This window comes from Ursus americanus, chromosome 21 (assembly GCF_024610735.1).
Source record: "Ursus americanus isolate L20-20 chromosome 21, mUrsAme1.1.p, whole genome shotgun sequence".
In the NCBI taxonomy this organism is placed as follows: domain Eukaryota; kingdom Metazoa; phylum Chordata; class Mammalia; order Carnivora; family Ursidae; genus Ursus; species Ursus americanus.
In genome coordinates this window covers 12,974,096-12,994,626 of record NC_142147.1, presented here as the reverse complement: position 1 = coordinate 12,994,626, position 20,531 = coordinate 12,974,096, and the positions used below count along the sequence as shown (strand labels likewise).

General features: G+C 44.1%; 1 protein-coding gene and 1 long non-coding RNA gene across 2 annotated transcripts in view; one reads left to right on the top strand and one right to left on the bottom strand.

Moving 5' to 3' along the window:
* Nucleotides 1–2,327: 2,327 nt before the first annotated feature.
* On the top strand, nucleotides 2,328–9,937 carry LOC148108221 (uncharacterized). The gene is made up of 3 exons (XR_015728027.1): nucleotides 2,328–2,448; nucleotides 4,687–4,918; nucleotides 9,437–9,937. It is a non-coding gene; the product is annotated as an uncharacterized LOC148108221 (long non-coding RNA).
* Nucleotides 9,938–12,446: 2,509 nt separating this feature from the next.
* Nucleotides 12,447–20,531, bottom strand: part of LPCAT2 (lysophosphatidylcholine acyltransferase 2) — a 62,111-nt gene continuing 54,026 nt past the window's right edge. Inside the window, exons 13-14 of the mRNA XM_045806812.2 lie at nucleotides 16,159–16,294; nucleotides 12,447–12,992 (exon numbers count right to left, since the gene is read on the bottom strand). Of these exons, the coding sequence (XP_045662768.1) occupies nucleotides 12,808–12,992; nucleotides 16,159–16,294 (321 nt within the window). The 3' untranslated portion in view covers nucleotides 12,447–12,807. The remainder of the gene's footprint in view (nucleotides 12,993–16,158; nucleotides 16,295–20,531) is intronic.

Genomic DNA, 20,531 nt, shown 5'->3' with positions numbered 1-20,531 from the left:
AGAAGGACAACCTAGGCAAGATCTCTGCTGAGCTCTGAGGTCCTTGGGAGAAAAATAGCAGATTATATCCATCGGAATCCCTTGATTTTCCAAAGCTCAGACAATAATGCCAGCTTTCAAGGAAATATTTCAAAAACTTGAAAGTTTTTCTTTCTCATTCTCTCAGCCTCTCCCTCTCTCTCTCTCTCTCTCTCTCTCTCTCTCTCTCGCATGTACACACACACACACACACACACACACACACACACACACAGGGGTTCGGTCTGAACTGACTCACTAATGCTCGGTAACAAGAGTATGTTGATGAGGGAATAACCCCATTTTATGGATGAGGACACTGAGTCCCAGAAGGGTAAGGGATGTGGCAGTAAGTCAGTGCATGAACACAGGGCCTAGAACCTAAGTATCCTGACCCTGGCTTTCTTTTCTGTGCACTACAGGCCCACTTGGAAAACAGTGAGCCGAGGCAGACATGGAGGGTGGGACGGGGAAAGCCTGAGCACTCAGGCAGGTGCCTCCCGGGCTCTGTCCCAGGCCACCGTCCTCCGAAGCCTCTTGCCATGAGCAGGTCTCCCCCGCCCTCAAATGTGCGCTGGAGCCCTGGCCCCAAGCCTGGCGATCAAGCTCTCTGGGAACAAACAAGGCTTTTCCTCCCACCCCAGAACACTCAATCTCTCCTCTAGTGCTGACCCCACCCCGGGGAGCCATGCGTCATTGCTGTCGACAGACAGGCCGGGGGCTGGGTGACCGCCACAGGAATTCATCCATCAACGCAGACAATGGCTGAGGAAGGGCAGGCCTTTCGTGTGGCTCAAGGGCCGCCCTGTGGGCGATCCAGCAAAGGGGGTCTCCAGCCCAGGTCAGATGACCACTCCCCCCCTTCACGTGTGGCCTGTCTTGAGGCATCTTGTCTCCTTGTCCCCCTCCGAGGGGCCTCTGCAGCAGACAAAGCCCCGATTAGGATTTCCTTGTCCAGATGCAGGAGCTGAGGCTCCGAGGGCCAGACTGAAGCGGTTTAGGGGTGTTGTGCGGGATGCAGAGCTGACCTGGGGGTTTGGGGACTTGGAAGCCTCAGCCGGCTCTGCTCCCAGAGGGGACCCGGCAGTGACCTCACCTCACAGGATCCCAGCTTCTTCCTTTGCAAACGGGGGCTCTTGCTTCTTTTGAGACGCTGCTTGGGTCCAAAGAGGGAGCTTCTTTTTGCCAGTACTTTCAGAACGATTTATGAAAAAAATCACACATCACTTTTTGGCCCATTATTCAAATGACCTGCTGAATCCATGGATGAGTGGAGACACAGCTAAGGTCTATTTGAGGCTGTTCTGAGTGAGCTCATGCTAAAAACACAATCATTCCCCAGAAATGTCTTCCGAGGATCAGAGAGCCATAGAACATTCCATGGGACCAATTATCTGGTTCCTTCTCTTCCGGGCCATTTATGATTATGTCTAAATGTTCCCCCAACTCTTCTCCATTTGCCAGAGTTGTTCTCAATGTCCATGACGCAGGCCTTGCAGGGTGATGATGGGGCCGTTTGGGCCGTTTAAAGGCGCCTCACCAGCAGGTTGGGTATAATTTAAACAAAGAGCCACGCTGTCCCTGGGGAAGGTGACGGCGCTTCTCTCTTGGGATTTCTATGTTTTGTTTTTTCACTAGGAAACTCTCAGGTTGAGAGTACTGGCTTGCTCGTGTGTCCAGAAATATCATGGCAGAGCGGAGGAGAGAATGCTAGGCCTCCATCACGGTGGAATTTGGATGGAGGGAAAACATAGCCTGGAAAGAAAAAGCCCAGGCACCAGGGACGGCTCAGGGATTAGTGAACAAGTACTGCGTTTAGTTGCAGGTTGGCTCGATTTTCCGAGACAACGCCTGGGTTCAGATAAATCGGCTGCCTCAGAAAGCCTTCCTAGCCTTCCAAGCTTCCCCTGTCCATTTCATTGGAGCTCTGACAAATCCTTGGTCAGCCTGCCTGTCCGAAAGTAACCCAGAAGGGAGTGAAAGGGACCTCGGCGGGCCCATCAATGTCCCTCACGGGCCTGTGTTGACCCTTCAAGGGAAATGGCTTTTTCCTGACAACGCCGTGAAGCACAAAGATTTTGCTCCAATTAACTCGATTGAATTTGGAAGACCTTCTAACTGAAAACCCTCACAAGGAAATGACTGACCCCCAGAAATGTGGAAAAATGTGCAAGTGTGTATTGTGAATGCTTTCTCATTGAAGAAAACTCTGTGTGTGTGTGTGTGTGTGTGTGTGTGTGTGTGTGTGTGTGTGTAAAATAAATATTTAGGGGAAACTTCAGGCTGCTCGAGTGGCTGTCAACAGAAGAATGGATGAGGAAATGAGATAAATCTTACAACAGAATCCTACTGTGTGGCAGTACTCACCGACAGAGGTGAGCCTCGATTACATTCTGCAAAAGGGACTGGACATCAGAGTACGTAATTTATGTACGTAAAGTATCTACCTTAAAAGTTCATTTGTAGGATTTTTAGAACAGGCAGGCTAATCTGTAATGATAGAAATTAAAATAGTGGTCATCTCTGTGGCGATGGGGATTACTGAGTGTAAAGGGATTTACGGGAACTTTTTGGGTAAGAGGATGGCTCGCGTGAGCTCTGTGCCTTTCAACGTGTGTATATTGTATTTAAAATAACTATAAAAGGACGCGGGGGTGGCTCGGTGGGTTAAAAGCGTCTGCCTTGGGCTCAGATCATGATCCCAGGGTCCTGGGATCGAGTCCTGCATTGGACTCCATGCTCAGCGGGGAGCCTGCTTCTCCCTCTGCCTCTGCCCTGTCCCCCAGCTCATTCTCGCTCTGACAAATAAATTTAAAAAAAAATCTTTAAAAAAATAAAATTAAATTAATATAAAAATAATAACATATGTGAACAAGTTTTCCCTAAAGATCCAGATGTTTTTATAATATTCCTTTTACCCTTTGCATTTCTGCGTTACAAGGTAACGCGTAACAGCCTTTTACGGGTCATCTACCATAATTCTCTTAATCTTTCTGTGTGTCTTAGATCTTTTACTTTGAATGTATTGAGTGGAATGTATTATAAATTCTTCCTGCTATCAAATACAAAGGAAATTAGTATCAAATATAAAATGCATTTTAATAAGATGGGTAGGATTTCTCTCTGTGTCTCACATCTGTTCACCTGTATTGCTTATTGCTACAAGCATTCATGGTTCCTTGTCAGTACTATTCCCATTTTTTCTTTTTTATGGATGTAAGCTTATTTGTGTATATGTCGGAGGTAGGAATGGAAGGATTTGGTATAGAACATTATTTAAATTATTTTCAAGTTATTTGCCAAAAATCACTTAGTAATCTACTATCAGAGATTATTTGTAATGATCCACTAGCAGGTTGATTGATTCCTCCTTCAGTTTTGTTGAAAGCAAATAATTAAAACCACGGCCATTAAATACATACGTTAATGACTTAAATAACACCATCAAGTATTTGTTAACTAATTAGTTTCCCCTTCACTTTCTCGATGCCTCTATCAGTATCCCAAATTGTTCCTCTGTTCCATGTCCACGGTGTTCTCACATCCCTGGACTAAAGTGGGGTTTTAAGATTCAGAAGAGGTGAGAGGCGCACCTTTTTTTTCCTGTAAAGTAGAGGAAATGTAACTGGGGAAGAGGTCTGTTCGAAAGCAATGCCATTAATTGTAAGAGGTCAGTCTCCCCGGGATCTTTCCACCCCCATCCAAACTAGATTTCCGATAATTCCAGGAGTAAGCCTGGCTTTCCCCTGCACATTTCATTCTTTCTAGAAGAAACACTCCCTCCTCCACTCTCTAACCTCTGCTCTTCTTTCCTGACACAGGGAGGACTTCCTCCTCCGTGAACATTAAATACAGGTGCCCTTTTAAATCTTCCCAAAGCACCCCGTACTTTCCTGTTTTGTATTATCACATGGGCTACTTTATACCGGCACGGTTTCACTTTGTATTAATTACCATGGCTTTATAATACAGTTTTATATCGGATGTGGCAAGCCCCCATATCAAACACATGCAATTTGGGTTTTTTCTTCAGAACTTGTTACAATATGTGGCTCTTTGTACTTCTACATACATTTTACACTAAGCTTTTTAGAATCAGCTTGTCCGTTATACACACACACTCCCCATACCAGAGAAGAATCTTGCTTGTAATTGCTCAAATTTATGGAACTATTGGCAGAAAATTCACGTGTTATCGTATCAAGTCAGCCTATAAATGTAATTAGATCTTCCTATGCTTTCCACTTGGCCCTTATTTAACATACTTTTACTCATATTTCGTAATTTCATCCATAAAGTTCTCACAAATGTATTTTTGATTTATTTTCAGATATCTTCCTTTCCAATTTTTCCTTTTCTAATAATTGATTCCTTGTGTGTAGAAATGCAATTTAAGGGTATATTAAGTTTCTCTTATGAATTCTAATAATTTATCTGTAGAGGCCCTTAAATTGTTTATACCTCATATTCTCCTTGTCTCATTCCTTGATCTTTTCCCTGTTTTCCCGTGCTTGCAAAGACCTCCACTACAATGGTAACCAGAGGAAATGACAGCAGACATTTTTGCCTTCTTTCTGACTTTGAAGGAATGCTTTCATAATTCAGTGTGCTTTTTGCTAGAGGTTTCTGGCAGACGATCAGGTTAAAGAGGTTTCTTTCTGTTCCTAGAGGGTCATGAAGAGCAAAGGAAACAGCCCAGATGTCCATCAGTGGGTGAAGGGTGAAATAAACGGTGGTATGTCCATATCACGGACTAGAAAGGAACAAACTCTTGATAGACGCAGCAACTCGATGAATCTCCAGAGAAATATGCCGAGTGAAAAGAACCAGTCTCCCCAGCATCACATACTGTATGATTCCACGGATACGACGTCCTTGAAATGACAGCACCACAGACATGGTGAGGAGATGAGTGATTGTCAGAGGCAAAGGGGGACAGGTGTTAATGGGAGGGGAGGGGCAGTGGCTATAGAGAGCAAAATGAGGAATTCTTGTGGCGGCGGAAATGTTCTGAGTCTTGACTGTATCGATGTCATTACCCCGGCTGTGATATTCTACAGTAGTTAGAATTGGGGGAAAATCATAATAAAATTTCTCAACACTAGTAATAAAGAAAAAATGTAAAAAAAAAAAAAAAGAAAAGAAAAGAAAATAGCCCAATGATACAAATACATTATATACGAGAGAACCACGAAAAGAATAATTTCTAACTTCTCATCAGACACAATGAAAGCAAGAAGACAATGGAATCTTTACAGCCCTGACAGGAAACAGGATGTCAACACAGAATTCTGTATCTGACAAAAATATGTCTTCGATGAAGGCAAAATAAAGACATATTTAGACAATAGAAAGTAGAGAGAATTTATTGTCAGGAGTCTTGTACTCTAAGAATTGTTCCAGGACATTCTTCAGGCTGAGGAAAAATGATGGAAAGGTGAAATTATACGAAGAAATTGAAATAGAGAGTCTTGGAAATAGTAAATATGTAGATAAATAGACCTTTTTTCCCTCAAATTTTTACTTGACCGTTTAGAACAAACGTGGTAAACGTGTCTTGTGTGGTTGAAAACACAATAGTACGAATGATTGGATGGGAGAAAACGGAAGCATATTGTAAGCTTCCGATGTTGTAAGTAAAAAAGCATACTCGTATTTGACAGTAGACAAGATTAAGGGAAAGATGTATTGTAAGGTCTGGAGCAACCACTAAAAGTAAGTAAAATAAGTATAACTCACAAGCCAAAAGAAAATATAAAGTGACAAAATACTAAAAAAAAAATAGTTTAGAAGAAGTCAGAAAGGAGGAAAGATCAAAGAACAGATGGAGCCCGTAGACAACGAAAAGCAAGCTGTAGACTCGAGTCCAATCATATCGATACCTACATTGAACAGAAGTGGACCAGATGCTCCCGCAAAGGCAGAAATTGCCAGACAAGATGAAAAGTGAGAGCCGAACGGACCACAAAATGCTCATGTAAGAGATGCATCGTAAGGATAGAGACACAGATGGGTTAAAAGAAGGAAGGAAGGAAAAAGATAAAGCAGGCAAACACTAGTCCTAAGCCGGCAGGGTCGAGCCGTTACTTAATAGCAGGACAGGTGGTGTTACTGGAATGAAAGAGAAATGTTCGTAACGACAAAAGGGTCAGTTAATCAAAATGACATAACAATCGAAAATGATGATGAGCCGAATGGCAGAGCATGAGACGAACTGACGGTTGATAAAACTACATGGTCGTCGGAGATTTCCACATCGCTCTTTCAGGAACCGCTAGAACAAATGGATAAAAACCCCGTAAGGTAGAAGAGGGCGTCTCGAGTGATCAACGAACTGGATCTGACATTTGAGCAACATCACACCTAGCAATTGCAGAATGCTCATTCTTTCCACAAGTACCCACGAGATTATTCGCCAAGACACACCGGCGGCTGGGCCATAAAATGAGTCTTAAGACACTGAAAAGAAGGGATGTGAAAAAAAATTTTTTAAAAGATCAGAGGGAAGGTTTTTCACCCCCAGCTTAGAACCCAGGCCGAGACAGAAACATTTCCTCCGTCTTCCTTTGCCAGAAGTTGAATTTTTCTGGTTTATTCTTTTCCTGAGAATGTAGCCCTTCCTATGTCTGCTTTTCTCCCCTGAGATCTTGGTCCCAAATCCCACCTCCCACAGAAACCTTGTCTTTTGCCTCGTAGAGCTGCAAAATACTGAGACTCTTTGTTACCGAGACGGACAGACGTCCACGTGTCACCTGGAATTTTTATGCCTTCACACAGTTCTGGTTTCCAACTCTCTTTTGGTTTTTGGCCAGTGAGGGTCTCCCTTGGGATTCTGTGTGCTCGGCTAGCATTTCGAATATGTTTGTGACATTTTGCTCAGCATTCTATGGGTTTTGTGGCCAGAGGGTTCTCAGATTATCTAGTATCCATGTTTCTGGAAACTGAAACCTGTCATATAATCCTTTAGTTATTTTATGGGTTCAAGTTACCTCAGCCTTAATCAAAAGTCCCCTCATTTAAAGCCAGACAGCCTTGAGTTTGAATTCCAGCCCTGGGGCTCGCCAGTTATTAACTCTGGCCAAGTGATAGAACCTCTCCCAGTCCGTTTCTCCATGAGTGTTAGGGATGTCACAATGCCAGGTTTTCAACTTTGTTGTAAAGATGATCTCTGCTCTCATGCGATGCGAGGCACGATCACGAAAGCATAACGTTATCATTGTTCATTCACCCAATAATGTCTGCTCCGTGGCGGGCCCACATTCTAAGTGGTGGGAGTAAACATAGAAACAAATAACTTCCCAGAAGTTTAAGTCCAACCACAAAGACAAATGGGACTGAGAATGTCTGAGACAGGGCGGGATGTCTTGATCAGGCCATGGGGGATTCCTATTTGAGGATGTGACATTTGATTTAGAATCCGAATCCGAAAACACAAACATTTAAAAAATCAGGTAGGATGGTAGCACGGGTCTGGGACCATCGAGAAAAGCACTGCATGGCACGCTTGAAGTGGGTCGGTTGTACGACGTGGGTATCATCTCAATGAAGCTGCTGCTTCATTTTTAAATCTGAGTGAAGAAGAGAGACCCAGGTGAGGAGCATTCTAGCCCGAGGGAACACCGGGTACAGAGCCCCCCTGAGGCTGGAAGGGGTTTAGTCAGTGTGAGGAAAGGAAAGAACGGGTGGTGGGAGTTCAGTGAGGGAGAGACAGAAGACGGCCGAGATCTAGACCTCCAGAGGGGGGACCAGACCATGCAAGGCCTTGTGGGCCAAGCTGAATATTTGGGATTGCATCCAAATCGCAATGGGTGGTTTTTGAAAGAATGTAACTGGAGAAGTGATAACTGGTTTATGCTTTGGAACAATCACTGTATTCTTTGGCAAGGGAATTTATAAGAGGATAAAGGTATAAGTGAGGAGAACACAAAGGGGGTGCTCCAGGACACCGAGAAGGAAGGTTCTAGGTATTCCCAATTTTGACTTAGTCTTCAGTTCCCTCAAACTCAATCTTGTTGGTCATGTAACATTATTCTGAGAGCAGAGATGTGACTAAAAAGGGACCCACAACAGAGGGACCCATAAGAAGTAGAGAACTCATGCTCCGTCACTATCCACCAAGGAAAAAGATGACCGTAGGATCCTGAAGTTGACCTCGTCATTGATTTACAGTAACTTGGATTATTCACATGGGAAAGTTTCTGGGTTTTCGACCTATTCTGGGCCTCGGTTCACCCATCTTTTCCTATCTCAACCACTGCTCAGAACCACTTGGAACCACCTTGGTCTCTCTTCCATTTAAGAACTCAGTCACAATTTGGTATCTAGAACCCACAAGTAGGAAAATACAGAGCAGATATTAACCTATAAGTTCTATAGATCAGGCAACGGTGATGCTATATGTAAATAATTAGAAGCATGGCCTCTGTAGTCAGACAAAATTAGTTGTAATTCCAAGCTCTGCCATTTAATGAGTGACTTAAGGATAGTTCTAAATTTTGTTCAGTAAAACCAGGGACACCAGTACCTATGTTTCATTAAGTTCTCAAATTAATTGATACTTGTAAATCATTTAGCACGATGCTTAATACATGGTAAGCACTCCAGGTTGGTGGCCATTTTTGTTATTACTTACTATAATCATTAGTAAGTCTGTTACTTTTACAAAGGGAAAAATAAATATTTTTTAAAAGATGAAATGTACTTACCTTTTTGGGGGGGAAGGGCAGAGGGACAGGGAAAGAGAGACTCTTAAGCAGCCTCCGCATCCAGCTCAGAGCCCAACTGGGGCTCAATCCCACGTGACCTGAGCTGAAGGCAGATGTTTCACCGACTGAGCCCCCCACACGCCCCTGTACTTACCTTTAAAAGACATGAACTTGGGAACACCTACATGATGTTAAAATGACTCTACTCTATGTAATCTGGGATAACAATATCATTTTTCCTGTAATAAAATTAGCTTAAAACAAAATTTAATAATTATAAAATCCTTAGTGAATTCTTCATTTTGGAATTCAGAAAGCATAATTAAGTCCCTTGGCAAACTACTCCTAATTATGAACCATTTCGGAGTACCAAGTTGGATATTTATAATATCCCAAAATGAAAACCAAACTCACATGTTCCGGATGAGAAAAATACTACAGATATTATCTTCTCGCTATCTGAAGGAATATTAGGGACACAGAACAATTTACATGTCCAGGACGTTTTAATGACCTTGTAAAAGGCTGCACTCTGCGTGAAAAAGTAGAGCGTATAGTAACGTGTATATTGTTATCTTGAGAATGTAAGAGCTTCTGGAAAAAAGTGTGAAACAAAACATGTTAAAACATTAGTAATTATAGATTGGGGTGGTGGAAATTACCATGATTTTTCTGTTTATTCTTTTCTTGTTTATCTTTTCTAATGTACACAGATTCTTTCCTAAGCATGAGAAGACAACGATACGGTCCACGTGTTAGAAACAACAGCAAGCTGGCATCCCGGTGTAGGGGACACATTTGTTAGAACACGTGGCTCCTTACACATGCTCGAGAAGTTGATCGATTACCTCGAAACAAGTGCTACATTAAATGGGCTAAAAGGGACACAGGTTATTAGCCTATTGACTCAAGTTTGTGAGGTGTAAATTGGATATGTATCAAGAACTTTGTGCGGGCCTTCACCTCCATCAGCTCACAAGCAGCAATCCATTTAACACTCTGGTGTAACACTCGAACAACAGAAAAATGGAAGTTTATCCAACAGAACAGAAAGGGGCCGGGGGGAAAGATTCTAAGTATGTCTGCTTGCCTAGGGAATGGTTTCTGACCGATGACTTTTTATCCTCTTTCATGATTGCTATATACAAACAAATACACAAGGATTTAAAAAAATTTTTTATTATTTATTTTATTTTAGAGAGAGAGAGAGAGCACATGAGCAGGGGGAGGGGCAGAGAGAGAGGGAGAATCTCAAGCAGACTGTGCCGCGCACGGAACCCAACCCGGGGCTCAGTCTCATGGCCCCGAGATCGTGACCTGAGCCAAAATCAGGAGTTGGAAGTTTAACTGACTGAGCCACCCCGGGTGCCCGTACACAAGGATTTTTGCGGTAGGGAGCCCTCCTGTCCACCCCGCCTGGAGTGCCAATTACCCCCCCTGCATTTGCCATAGTGTGAAGGGGAGACCTCCCCAGTCTGGCAATCCGATATCTGCACTGCTGTGCCTCACGCACACAGCCGCCCACACCACGTCTAAAAGGGAGGCAGTCTCTTTTATATGTCCGTGATAGGTACCCCTGCTAGCGATCCTAGCCGGCCTCCCGAAACTCTAGAAGCAGTGGCAGAGGAGTACGAAAGACACATAATGCTAGCAGTTTGGTCCATAAGCACGCAACACGTCGTTATCCTGCAACAGGACTGTTCTGATTGAAATTCTTATGGTTTCGAGGACTTAGGATCTAGTATGTCTCATTTCAAAGAGCAACCTATTTTTTTTCAGACAATTATAGGAAACCACAGTGCATTGAACTGATCTCATGCAATTTAATTCCTTACTTCAAGTTCTCAGAGGAGAAAAGCCTCTTTGAAGGAAATTTGAAGGAGAGGCCGAGGCTATAGGGATCCCGATGATCGCGACCGTGTTATCGCGCACACCGCACCGCCGAAAGTCAACTGCTTTAAGAACGCTAACTATGGCAACTTTGGCTAAAATTTGAGTTTTTCATTTAGAGTAACATCATGCCTGACATTTCATAAAGCTTAAATGCAAACAAGAATGATTAATCACAGTCATAAATATGCAAACACATTCAAACCATGATATTAAAAAGGTAATATTACCTTTGAGACAAAATGGCAAAACCAGAATTTTTTAATTGCCAAGAATTTTATGTAGCAGGTTTGTTTATTCAAGTAACATAATAAAATAGGAATATTACATTGGCAGAAGTGGACTGAAGGAGCATAAGATGTTATTTTAAAACAGGAAAGCAAGGGGCTCGTTTTCAAGAGCCTCACAGAAAAATTTCAATTTACAATGCTGCTGTTTTCATAATTAACAGGAGTAAATGTGGCTTTTCTATGATAAAAAGCAATCAGGGTACCTGAGTAGTACATTCATTCCACTGTGTGTGCAAACACTACTATAGAGAGGTACTTTTCTAATTACTCAAGCAACTGTTTTCAGCTCATTCGATACTCTGTCTAAACCGCTTTAAGACGTAGAAAAAGCAAACAATCCTATACACTGAAGGATAACACATTTTAGTAAGCAAGTATCCAAATTCACCCATTAAATTAGAACACGCACAGCTTAATGGGTAAAACTAGTTTGAAATGATGACTCGTGACACTTCCCACCTTCACAAACGGCTTAAAAAAATGAGTTTGGGGATAAATCGGCAATATATTCAGAAACACAGCCAAGACAAACAGATCGAATTCAAAGATGGAATTCAGAAATGAACCAGTTATTTTTTGTGCATTATATACACTGGTTCTTGGTTCAAAATTTCAAAACGTGGATGACATTGACAATAGGTATGATGCGTGACATCCAATAAAAATGGCACTTGGGGGAAGTTATTGCCTCACCTGAAGGAAAGATGTCACTTTCACCTTCCTGCCAGGGGGTTAAGCTGCTGCCTCACCTTAATAAGTAGGTTTTTGGATTCCCTAGCTTTCGATAACTTTGGAACGTTTTGTGTTTTCCCTCTAGCCGTCTCAGACAAGCTCTAAAATTTGAGAGGACGCTTAACAAAAGAAAACTCCCACTTGGATGGTAAAATGCGTTAATTCCAATACTCTATAATAAATGGAGCAACTCTGACCAGTTAGTGGGTAAGCCCTGCATTCTGACCTACCCAACTCAAACGTCATGTTCTCATCGGGCAGTCAAGATTACCTACAATAGGGCAATCCCCACTTAGCCTTTGGCCATAGTCTTGCCCTTTAACACAAAGTTCTAAATGGTAGATCGTGCAAAACGGTATCATTTCCTTAGCAGGTGGGTAAGGAAATCTGCAATAAAGAGAATAGGAGTTCTAAGTAGTCTCATCGAATCATCGGGAGCTCTCCCTTCCAATCCATCATACTCAGTGATCCAAGAAACTGAACCGGAAATGGAAATAATGCATCTGTGAAGTTAGAGGCATAAAGCCCGCAATGTTCTTATTTCCAGAATGGGACGGGATTCGAGATAACTATTACTTCATGTTTTTCGAGACAAGTAGATTAAAAAGTGTTTGCGCTTTTTAAAACTCTTTGCCGTGCTGATTAATGCCCATCAGTAAACAGGTGAGACCATTCTGTTCATTTGCCTTTGCAAATTAAACTGGAAGAGCCATGAAAACATATTTATCACCAGGAAACCAATCGGTAGAGCACAATAGAACATAAAATAAAGGGAATATTACTTAATAATATACATACGTGGATAAAAGCATTTTAATAAGAAAATCTATCATTTTTATTTTTTTATTTTTAAAGATTTTATTTATTTATTCGACAGAGATAGAGACAGCCAGTGAGAGAGGGAACACAAGCAGGGGGAGTGGGAGAGGAAGAAGCAGGCTCCCAGCGGAGGAGCCTGATGTGGGGCTCGATCCCATAACGCCGGGATCACGCCCTGAGCCGAAGGCAGACGCTTAACCGCTGTGCCACCCAGGTGCCCCTATCATTTTTATTTTTAAAAAAAGCTCTCTGTTTTCGACATCATTATTACTCAGAAATCACTTTGAAAACACTATCAATAAACGCCTTCGCAATTTCAAGTAAAAGCTTTTCCTTATTGTGACCATTTGCCTTCAGTCGTCTTTTTTGTCTGAGGTACTCTCGTCACGATTTTCGGGGCTGACTTTATTACTGGCGACCAAGGGAGCTGGCTGGGCTTCATTTGGTAGTGAGAACACGTGGCACGTCTGAAGGTCTAGGTAGGTTGTAAATATTTTAGCATATTCTGGATGCTTTAGGGCAAAACTTTTAAATTCCTCTAAAAGAGGGGGGAAAAAACAAACAAAATCCAATAAATGGAGGCGAATCTTCCTTTGGCATGACACAGACTCATACGGCCTTAATAATACAAAATTGTCCAGCCACTTCACAAGATAGTTTTTCCATTATCTAGTAGACCTGAGGATTCACATACTCCGTGACCCGTTAACTCTATTCTGAAGTGTATAACCCGGAGAAATGTGTGCGTGCTGCGCTCTGGGGGACGGGCCCGAGAATGCTGACAGCCACACTACTTATGACAGGTGAGAAATGGAAAGCACTCAGGTGCTTGTCAACAGCAGAAATGGAGACTCGAAGCATTTTCATGGGACAGAACAGCTCCAGAGCAATGAAGACGAAGGAGCGGCTATGGTGTAACACTGTGGACGAGTCTTAAAGCCATAACGTTGAATGGAAACAGCCACACACAAAACAACAGAGACTGTAGGAGTCCACTATGTGAAGTTCTAAAACTCAGGCAAAACTAACACATTATACTTAAAGATTTTGGGGTGACATGCTAAAAAGGAAAGCAAGTTAGAGTACACCTTCTAAAGTCAGGTCAGCCCTCCCCCCTTTAGGAGAGAGGAAAGGGCTGTTGCTGGGAAAGGGTGCACAGGGGTTTCCAGAGTTCTTGAAAAGCTCTATTTCTTGACCTGGGCAGTAGTAACACAAGCACTCACTTTATGAGTCTGTGTTTATGTTTCACTCAGTCTTCGGTATCGCCGTTAATTTTTATAATGCAAAATGTTTAAAAATGCTATTGCCCATGACTTTCGATTAGTGGTTCTTAAAACTATTTTAACCCTTAATTCCGGTATGTAAATACACAGTCTTGAAAAGCTGAACGCTGACTTATGATCCATAAAGGCAAGTAGAATGTACAATATATCATAATCGATGCACAAGACCTTGGAGTAGTGGGCCTCTCTCTATCTTGCGTGTTTTAGATTTAGGAACTGAGGGAGAGGTCTAGAAGGCTGAGTTAGCCAGCAGAGTTTGAACGTCGAGCCTCCAATAACCTGGAGTTTCTGTAGTGTGCTTCTCCTCCACTCCAAAACCCCTCTCTCCTCTTCTGTTTGGATGGGGAAAACTTTATTGACCTCATACAGCAAAAGGAGCCTAGACTTGGAATCAGCAATCTATTTGGCTCTATAATAAAAAGATTCTTAACCCCATGTTCTATTTCTGTCTATTTTTTTTTAAACCTCTTGATAACCCAGAGTCTACAGAAACAGGTCTCAGTGATGAGGAAGCCATTGGACTGAGTCCAAATCATTCTTTGCATTAATAGACCACTTAAATGTTTCCAAATCAGGCAAACTATTAACACGGTCTTTAGATATTTTTTCTTAACATCCAAAATAAAGGTTTATCTGCACGAGTCTGTGGCACAGAGGACTTATGTGACTTTTATGGAAAGTAAACATGAGAGTTGATCTACTGAAACCAATGTCTGTCTTTCAAGACTTGTGCTCTGTTCAAAAGATCAAGGTCTGTGCCGCCTTTGGGGATCTCAGCGCCATTAAGAAGTAATTCGTTAAAAAAAAAAAAAAGTAACTCATTTCCAGAAGTTCTATGAGTTGGCTAATCTGTGGAATTTGGGCATTAATTTGGCTAATGGAAAACTGAGAAGGAAAACAATTTAGATGGTCATATTCTGATACATTTCAATAGCTATTCTTTCATAAATCATACTTAAATACCTCCCAACATTGCTACAGAAAAGGAAACTGACATAATATTGGGGAAAGAGAGATATTCTACATATTCTAAAAAGATCAAATTCTAGAAAACAAAGCAGATTTCCCTAAAAATTTGTTAAAATCAACAGGTAAAGTTATGACTACCTAACAAAACATTTATGGTATAATTTCCACTGAAAGAGTTACTCCAAATAATTGTTCCAAATTTGGCAGCTCAGAGCAATAGAGTCTTACTTGTGAAAGGAAAATGGTCAGAGAGTTAGTGCACATGGGGTTTATGACTCATACATTTTATCTCAGTATGTACTTCCCATTTTTCCTTCCTTCCTTCCTTCCTTCCTTCCTTCCTTCCTTCCTTCCTTCCTTCCTTCTTCCCTTCCTTCCTTCCTTCCTTCCATGAACTCAATAGAGTAAGTGCCCTAGGTATTTAATTACTAAAATAGAGTAAAGGGCAGGCAGGATGATAGTAATTAAAAACAGAGAGTGAGAGAAGTGTGTGATCTAATTCTCCCATCCCATGAAAGTTAACAGCTGAAACTCTCTGAGCACCACAAGGAAAGAAGCATTCCAGAAGAATCCCCCTGCAGCCTGCGCAAGGGGAAAGGCTGGGGGAAGAGAAGCCAACTTGCCGTGAATGACCACATCAAAGCCAAGACAGGGAAACAGTCACCTAGGCCTCTCCACTCGGGTGTGGTTTTCTCAACGACTGTGCTGGGAAATACATGGAAACTGATGTGGGATTTGTTTTGATGTGTGGACTCAAGCCATCCGGAGAAAGCTTGGTCCCTGACGGATGGACCTGCCATTTGGCTGCAGGGTCTTCCTCCGCCATGATGGTCCCGACTTCACGGGGATGCCCTCTACAGGACGGGAGGAAACAAGCCTGCATGAAAGCTTATTAAGCAGCTCACGACAAACGTGAAGACAGACGGTTCAGCTGCTGTAGTTACTGCTGGTGCCCCAGTCCGTACCCCTCTAGCGGAGTTACAACCTCTCTAGCTAACTTGCTCAGTTTTGCGTGGCCACGGTGATAGCAGAAGGAAAAGACCCTTCCAGGAGGGGCAGCAGATGAGAGATAAGGTGGGGAGGGTAGAGGTCCAGGCTCTAAAACCAAACTTTCTTGGTTTTTGAATCCTGGCTCTGACATTCTCTAGCTGATGACCTTAGATAAGTTAAATTCCATGCATCTCAATAAAATAATATTAAGAGTGCTGATTAAATAGGATTGCTGTAAAGATTTATTTAAAAATGTTTAGAAGAATGCTTAGCATATAAGTAGGTCCTCAGTAATTAGCTCCCCTTATCCCACTACTACTATTATTCCTGTCACCATCATCATTCCTGTTCTTTCTATTGTTAGTACAGTTAGTGGAGGAAACCACACTCCTGCCTGAGGGTCCATCTGTAGTTGGGATGCCCTCCTGGTCAACTAAAGCAGAAGCCAAGCCGCCTACTCACCATAGGAAACGGAATCTCCCTGGGCTATTTCCCTGAAGAGACCAGAAACATCCAGGTCGGGCACCCCAAGGGCGGCCTGCAAAATGGTGGTAAACTCTTCCTCTGTTATGTAGCCGTCCTCATCAACATCAAAGAGCTGAAGGAAAGAGGAAATAAAATACAAGGTTGAGTTCCCGGCGGGGCCATAATGATACGGACTAATCTCGGGAAAGGAAGTCTTTAGTGAGTCACCCAACTATTGTGTCAGGGAAGAGGGAGACGTATCTGAAGGAAGAATGGTCTTTGCTGCTCTCGAGACACCGGGCTTGGTCATGGGAAGAGACAGAATGAAAGCACAGGCTACAACAACAGTGAGACCAAAGGGTGTGGGAGTCCTGTGGAGAACGAGATGAATCCCCTGGGAGAGGTCACCCCTACCGAGGTGACAGATTGAGTTGGGCCTTAGAACACAAAGAGATACTCCTGGAACAGACGGGGGCTGGCAGTGATTGCAGGGGGCTCAGACCAGGCGACGGACGGACAAGCCGGAGTCACGCCATGATGGATGTGGGCCGCCTCACCCCACGCTGTGGGATTATGACTGTGGGGGATGTGGTGTGGTCATATGGGAACTGAGAGTGTGGAGGATGGATTAGAGTCAGAAGGTTGGAAAGCCTAGAGGTGGGAAAAGCAATAAAGAGTGTGGGGTGGAGACACAGGAAGGATGGGAAGGGGCAAGACTGACGAGGAAGCAAAGGGAGGGCTTGGCCAGCAGTCGGGGCCCTGTGGGGATGGCAAGAAGGAGAGACAGTGGGCGGCAGCACTCTGGCTTGGGCACCTGGGGGAAAGTGGGGTCCATTCCCCAGAGTGGGAGATCAAAAGCTGGACCTGGAGAGATTAGAGAGTCAGAAGTGCGGGGGGACATATGAGACACAGCATCTCAGCTCAGGAGAGTGGTCGAGGCTCGAGCCATGGTTTCGGGGAAGAACCGCCAACTCTGGGGGTGTTGGAGGTTATTTTCGGAGAATGCAAAAAGCAATGCGAAGCCTGGGGAGCTGCAAGAGTTCAAGTGTGTGCAGGGAAGAGAAGCTGGCAAAAAAAAGATTCAGGGAGAACTGGAAATGAGGAGCGTGCCACTGGGAGCTCAGGAAGGCTTTCTGGAAAGAGAGAGACAGTCTGAGAGCGGTAACAGCCCACTGAGTAAGACACCACAGAGAGGCCAGGCCAGAAGCAAAGAGGGTTGCTGGGTTTGGCAGTTAGGAGATCCGGATGTCTTTGGGAAACATGGCTTCGGGGAGCAGGAGGCCAGGTGGTCATGGGAAGCCGGGAACGAAGAGAGGTGAGCGGTGGAGGCAACCAGCATGGGCTCCTGGAATAACAGGAAGGAGGGAAACGGGGCATCGGCCAAGCACAAAAGGAGGCTGTCTTTAGGAAGGGAGAGTCTGAAAATGTTTATAGGCCGAAAGGAAAAGGCGGTAGGTGGGACGGATTGAAGTCAAGCAGCAAGACAGTGATAGTTGTTAGATAATTAATATCCCAAATTCAAAATCTTCTCCTGGGCATTCATGTTTTTAAACGAGGCAAGCACTGATTCCCTGCAGGCCCCGATCAAAAGTGTCCAAATCACTTTCCTTGTATTACCTGATTTCACCCTCACAACAGCCTTACGCAGGGTCGGTGCTGTCATTAGCTCTGTCTTCCCGAAAGCTGAGGCACGAGATAGTTAGGTCCCTTTCCCAAGGTCACACAATGGGTCGGTGGTACGGCCGGCACCCAAATCCAGGCAGGCAACATCTAGAACGCCTGCCGTTAAGGCCTCCACTTCTTTTTTTTTTTTTTTTTAAGATTTTATTTATTTATTCGACAGAGATAGAGACAGCCAGCGAGAGAGGGAACACAAGCAGGGGGAGTGGGAGAGGAAGAAACAGGCTCCTAGTGGAGGAGCCTGATGTGGGGCTCGATCCCAGAACGCTGGGATCACGCCCTGAGCCGAAGGCAGACGCTTAACCGCTGTGCCACCCAGGCGCCTCAAGGCCTCCACTTCTGACTGAACGCACGACCAAAACCAGAAAACCAGAGGCATTAGATAAGGTGTGAGCATCACGGAAAGAACCAGAAGCACAAATCGACTCATGTTTTAACTGTCCAGCAGGGTGGGAGAAAACACCCGCACTTGACCAGCTCAGAAAGCAGAGACTTGCCCATTTTCTGTCCCTCAGCCCCCAAGGCAAAGAGAAGACAGCCCCAGAGTGACAAGTGACTTAACATTTGTTTGCACAAACTGCAGCTCAGGGCTCTTTATGGGCCTTGGACTTCCAGCAGGAACTGCCGGGAGATCCCACCCAACCCCACTCCTCACAGGCTCTGAGCTTTCACGAGAGGCCTTCCATCCCGACAGAATCCTTGGCAATTCATCTGTCACACTTGGTGTTCTGGTGGCTGTCGCTCCTGTGGAAATTCCCTTCGAGTGTCCTTACTGGGTGCTTTTTACTTCCTCTCCATCTGGCCTCATCATGGCTACCCCAGACCGTGCCCCTCATGCAAACGCTCACTTTCCCTCCATTACTCATCACTCGCCATAGTCTCCCTGCTACAGAGTTCCCAGACTTGAGGTAAATCCCAAGCTCTGGGCTCTGGTGGGAAGCTCAAGAGCCCAGTGTCCTTTGGGGGAACGATACCTGTCCATTGCATGGACTATGGTGGGACTCTTGGCCCAAACATCCTGTCCTTCCAGCAAGCACATGACTCAAGGCCGTCTGGACCTTCCTGTAGGGTGATTGAGGGCAGAGCTGGAGATGCCACAGTGGGAGCCTGTGCCCTCGCTGCCTCTGAGTCAACCCTGGAGCCCCCTCCCCAGCCTTACGACACAGTGTATGCCTGTTGCTCACGACTGAAGAACTCTGGCTAATCCACCTCCACGGGTTTCTGTGATGATGAAATGAGCTCAAGGATGGGGAGTTCACTGTGAAGGGCTTCCCAGATAAAAGGAAGTGACGGGGCCCTGTGCGTATAAAAGGATACAACTACATGAAAAATACAAGTGTGCCAAAATATTTTCAAAAACATCAAACACCCCTGAAAAAGAATGTGGAAAAAATAAGCAATGTAAAGCATGACCCTTGTCTTACTGGAAAAAGAGCTAATTATAGTTTTAGGTCCTCCTTGCTTCCCTCCTCCACACCAAACCAAGGTCTAGGCTAGAGAAAAATCTCACGACGTCTTTAAAAACAATAATTACTGGGATCGAGGGCCAAATTTTCTATCAGGTCTTTCATTGGTAAACCCAAAGTGACCGTTTGCTCAGCTCAACTTATAATTACGTATACAATCCCAAAACAGAAACAGAAATATCTGGATTGGAATAAGTTAGCTACGTGTATAATTTTAGGTTTTATGATGAATAAGTCTGTAAAAGCCAAACGTTTTAAACTTGGAAAAAGTTCTGGCCCTTGCCTTATGACCATCTGCTAAGCATCAACCACTGAGTTCTTTACGGGCCTCGCAGTTAACTCAGTTTAAACCAATGTGAAATAAAAAGTAAGCTTGGGGACGTCTCTGTCAATGACAGAATGCGCGAACATTCCTGAGGCTTGCCCTGGTGGCCTCTAACACGCGAGAAAGGACTCTTGGAGAAAGGGCACTTTTCTAGATGATGGAGGGGAAAGAAAACCTGTCGGAATCACAGTGGGATATTCTTCTCAGAATCCAGGGAAAGAGGAGAGTAGGAAACAGGAAGAGAGAGGGTCCTCAGTTGTCATGGCGGACGGAAGCAGAGAGACGGCCAAGTCTGGATGAGTCGGTCTACATAGCTCAGTACCAAGTCAAGCAGGGAAATCGAGGTTTTGTTTCACTTGAGAGCAGACGATACAACCGTAGAACTGGAAGCGAACACCCTCCTTAAATACTAATTAGATGAAGCACTTTGTATCTCAGAAAAACAAAACACACTCTGGGAGTGTATTCTCCCCGCTCCTCTTGGGCATGGACGTGATAAATGGAGTCGGAGTCCTCACAGTTCGGACCACCACCCAGTCCCCCTGGGGATGGGGTGTTACTCATCGGCCCCCCCTTCCCCAATGTTGCTGTGGAAATAAATGTGATACTACAGGAAAACCTACAGGGTGGGGACCTGGGACGTGTATCGTGACGCTCACCTGGCCCCATCACAACAACATAAATCCCACCCAGAAAAGAGCACTTAAAATTATCTCTGGCACACAGAGTGAGAAAATCAGGATAGATGGGAACTTTCCAGATGGTGAATTAGGATGGCTGGTGACAGGTGGTGTTTATTTATAAACTGCACTTTGGGGCTTCAAAATGGAGAGGCTGGAAAGAAATCATTTCTAAAGCTCATCTGTGAAATCACCGGCTCTTCACTCTTGTGGCCGTTC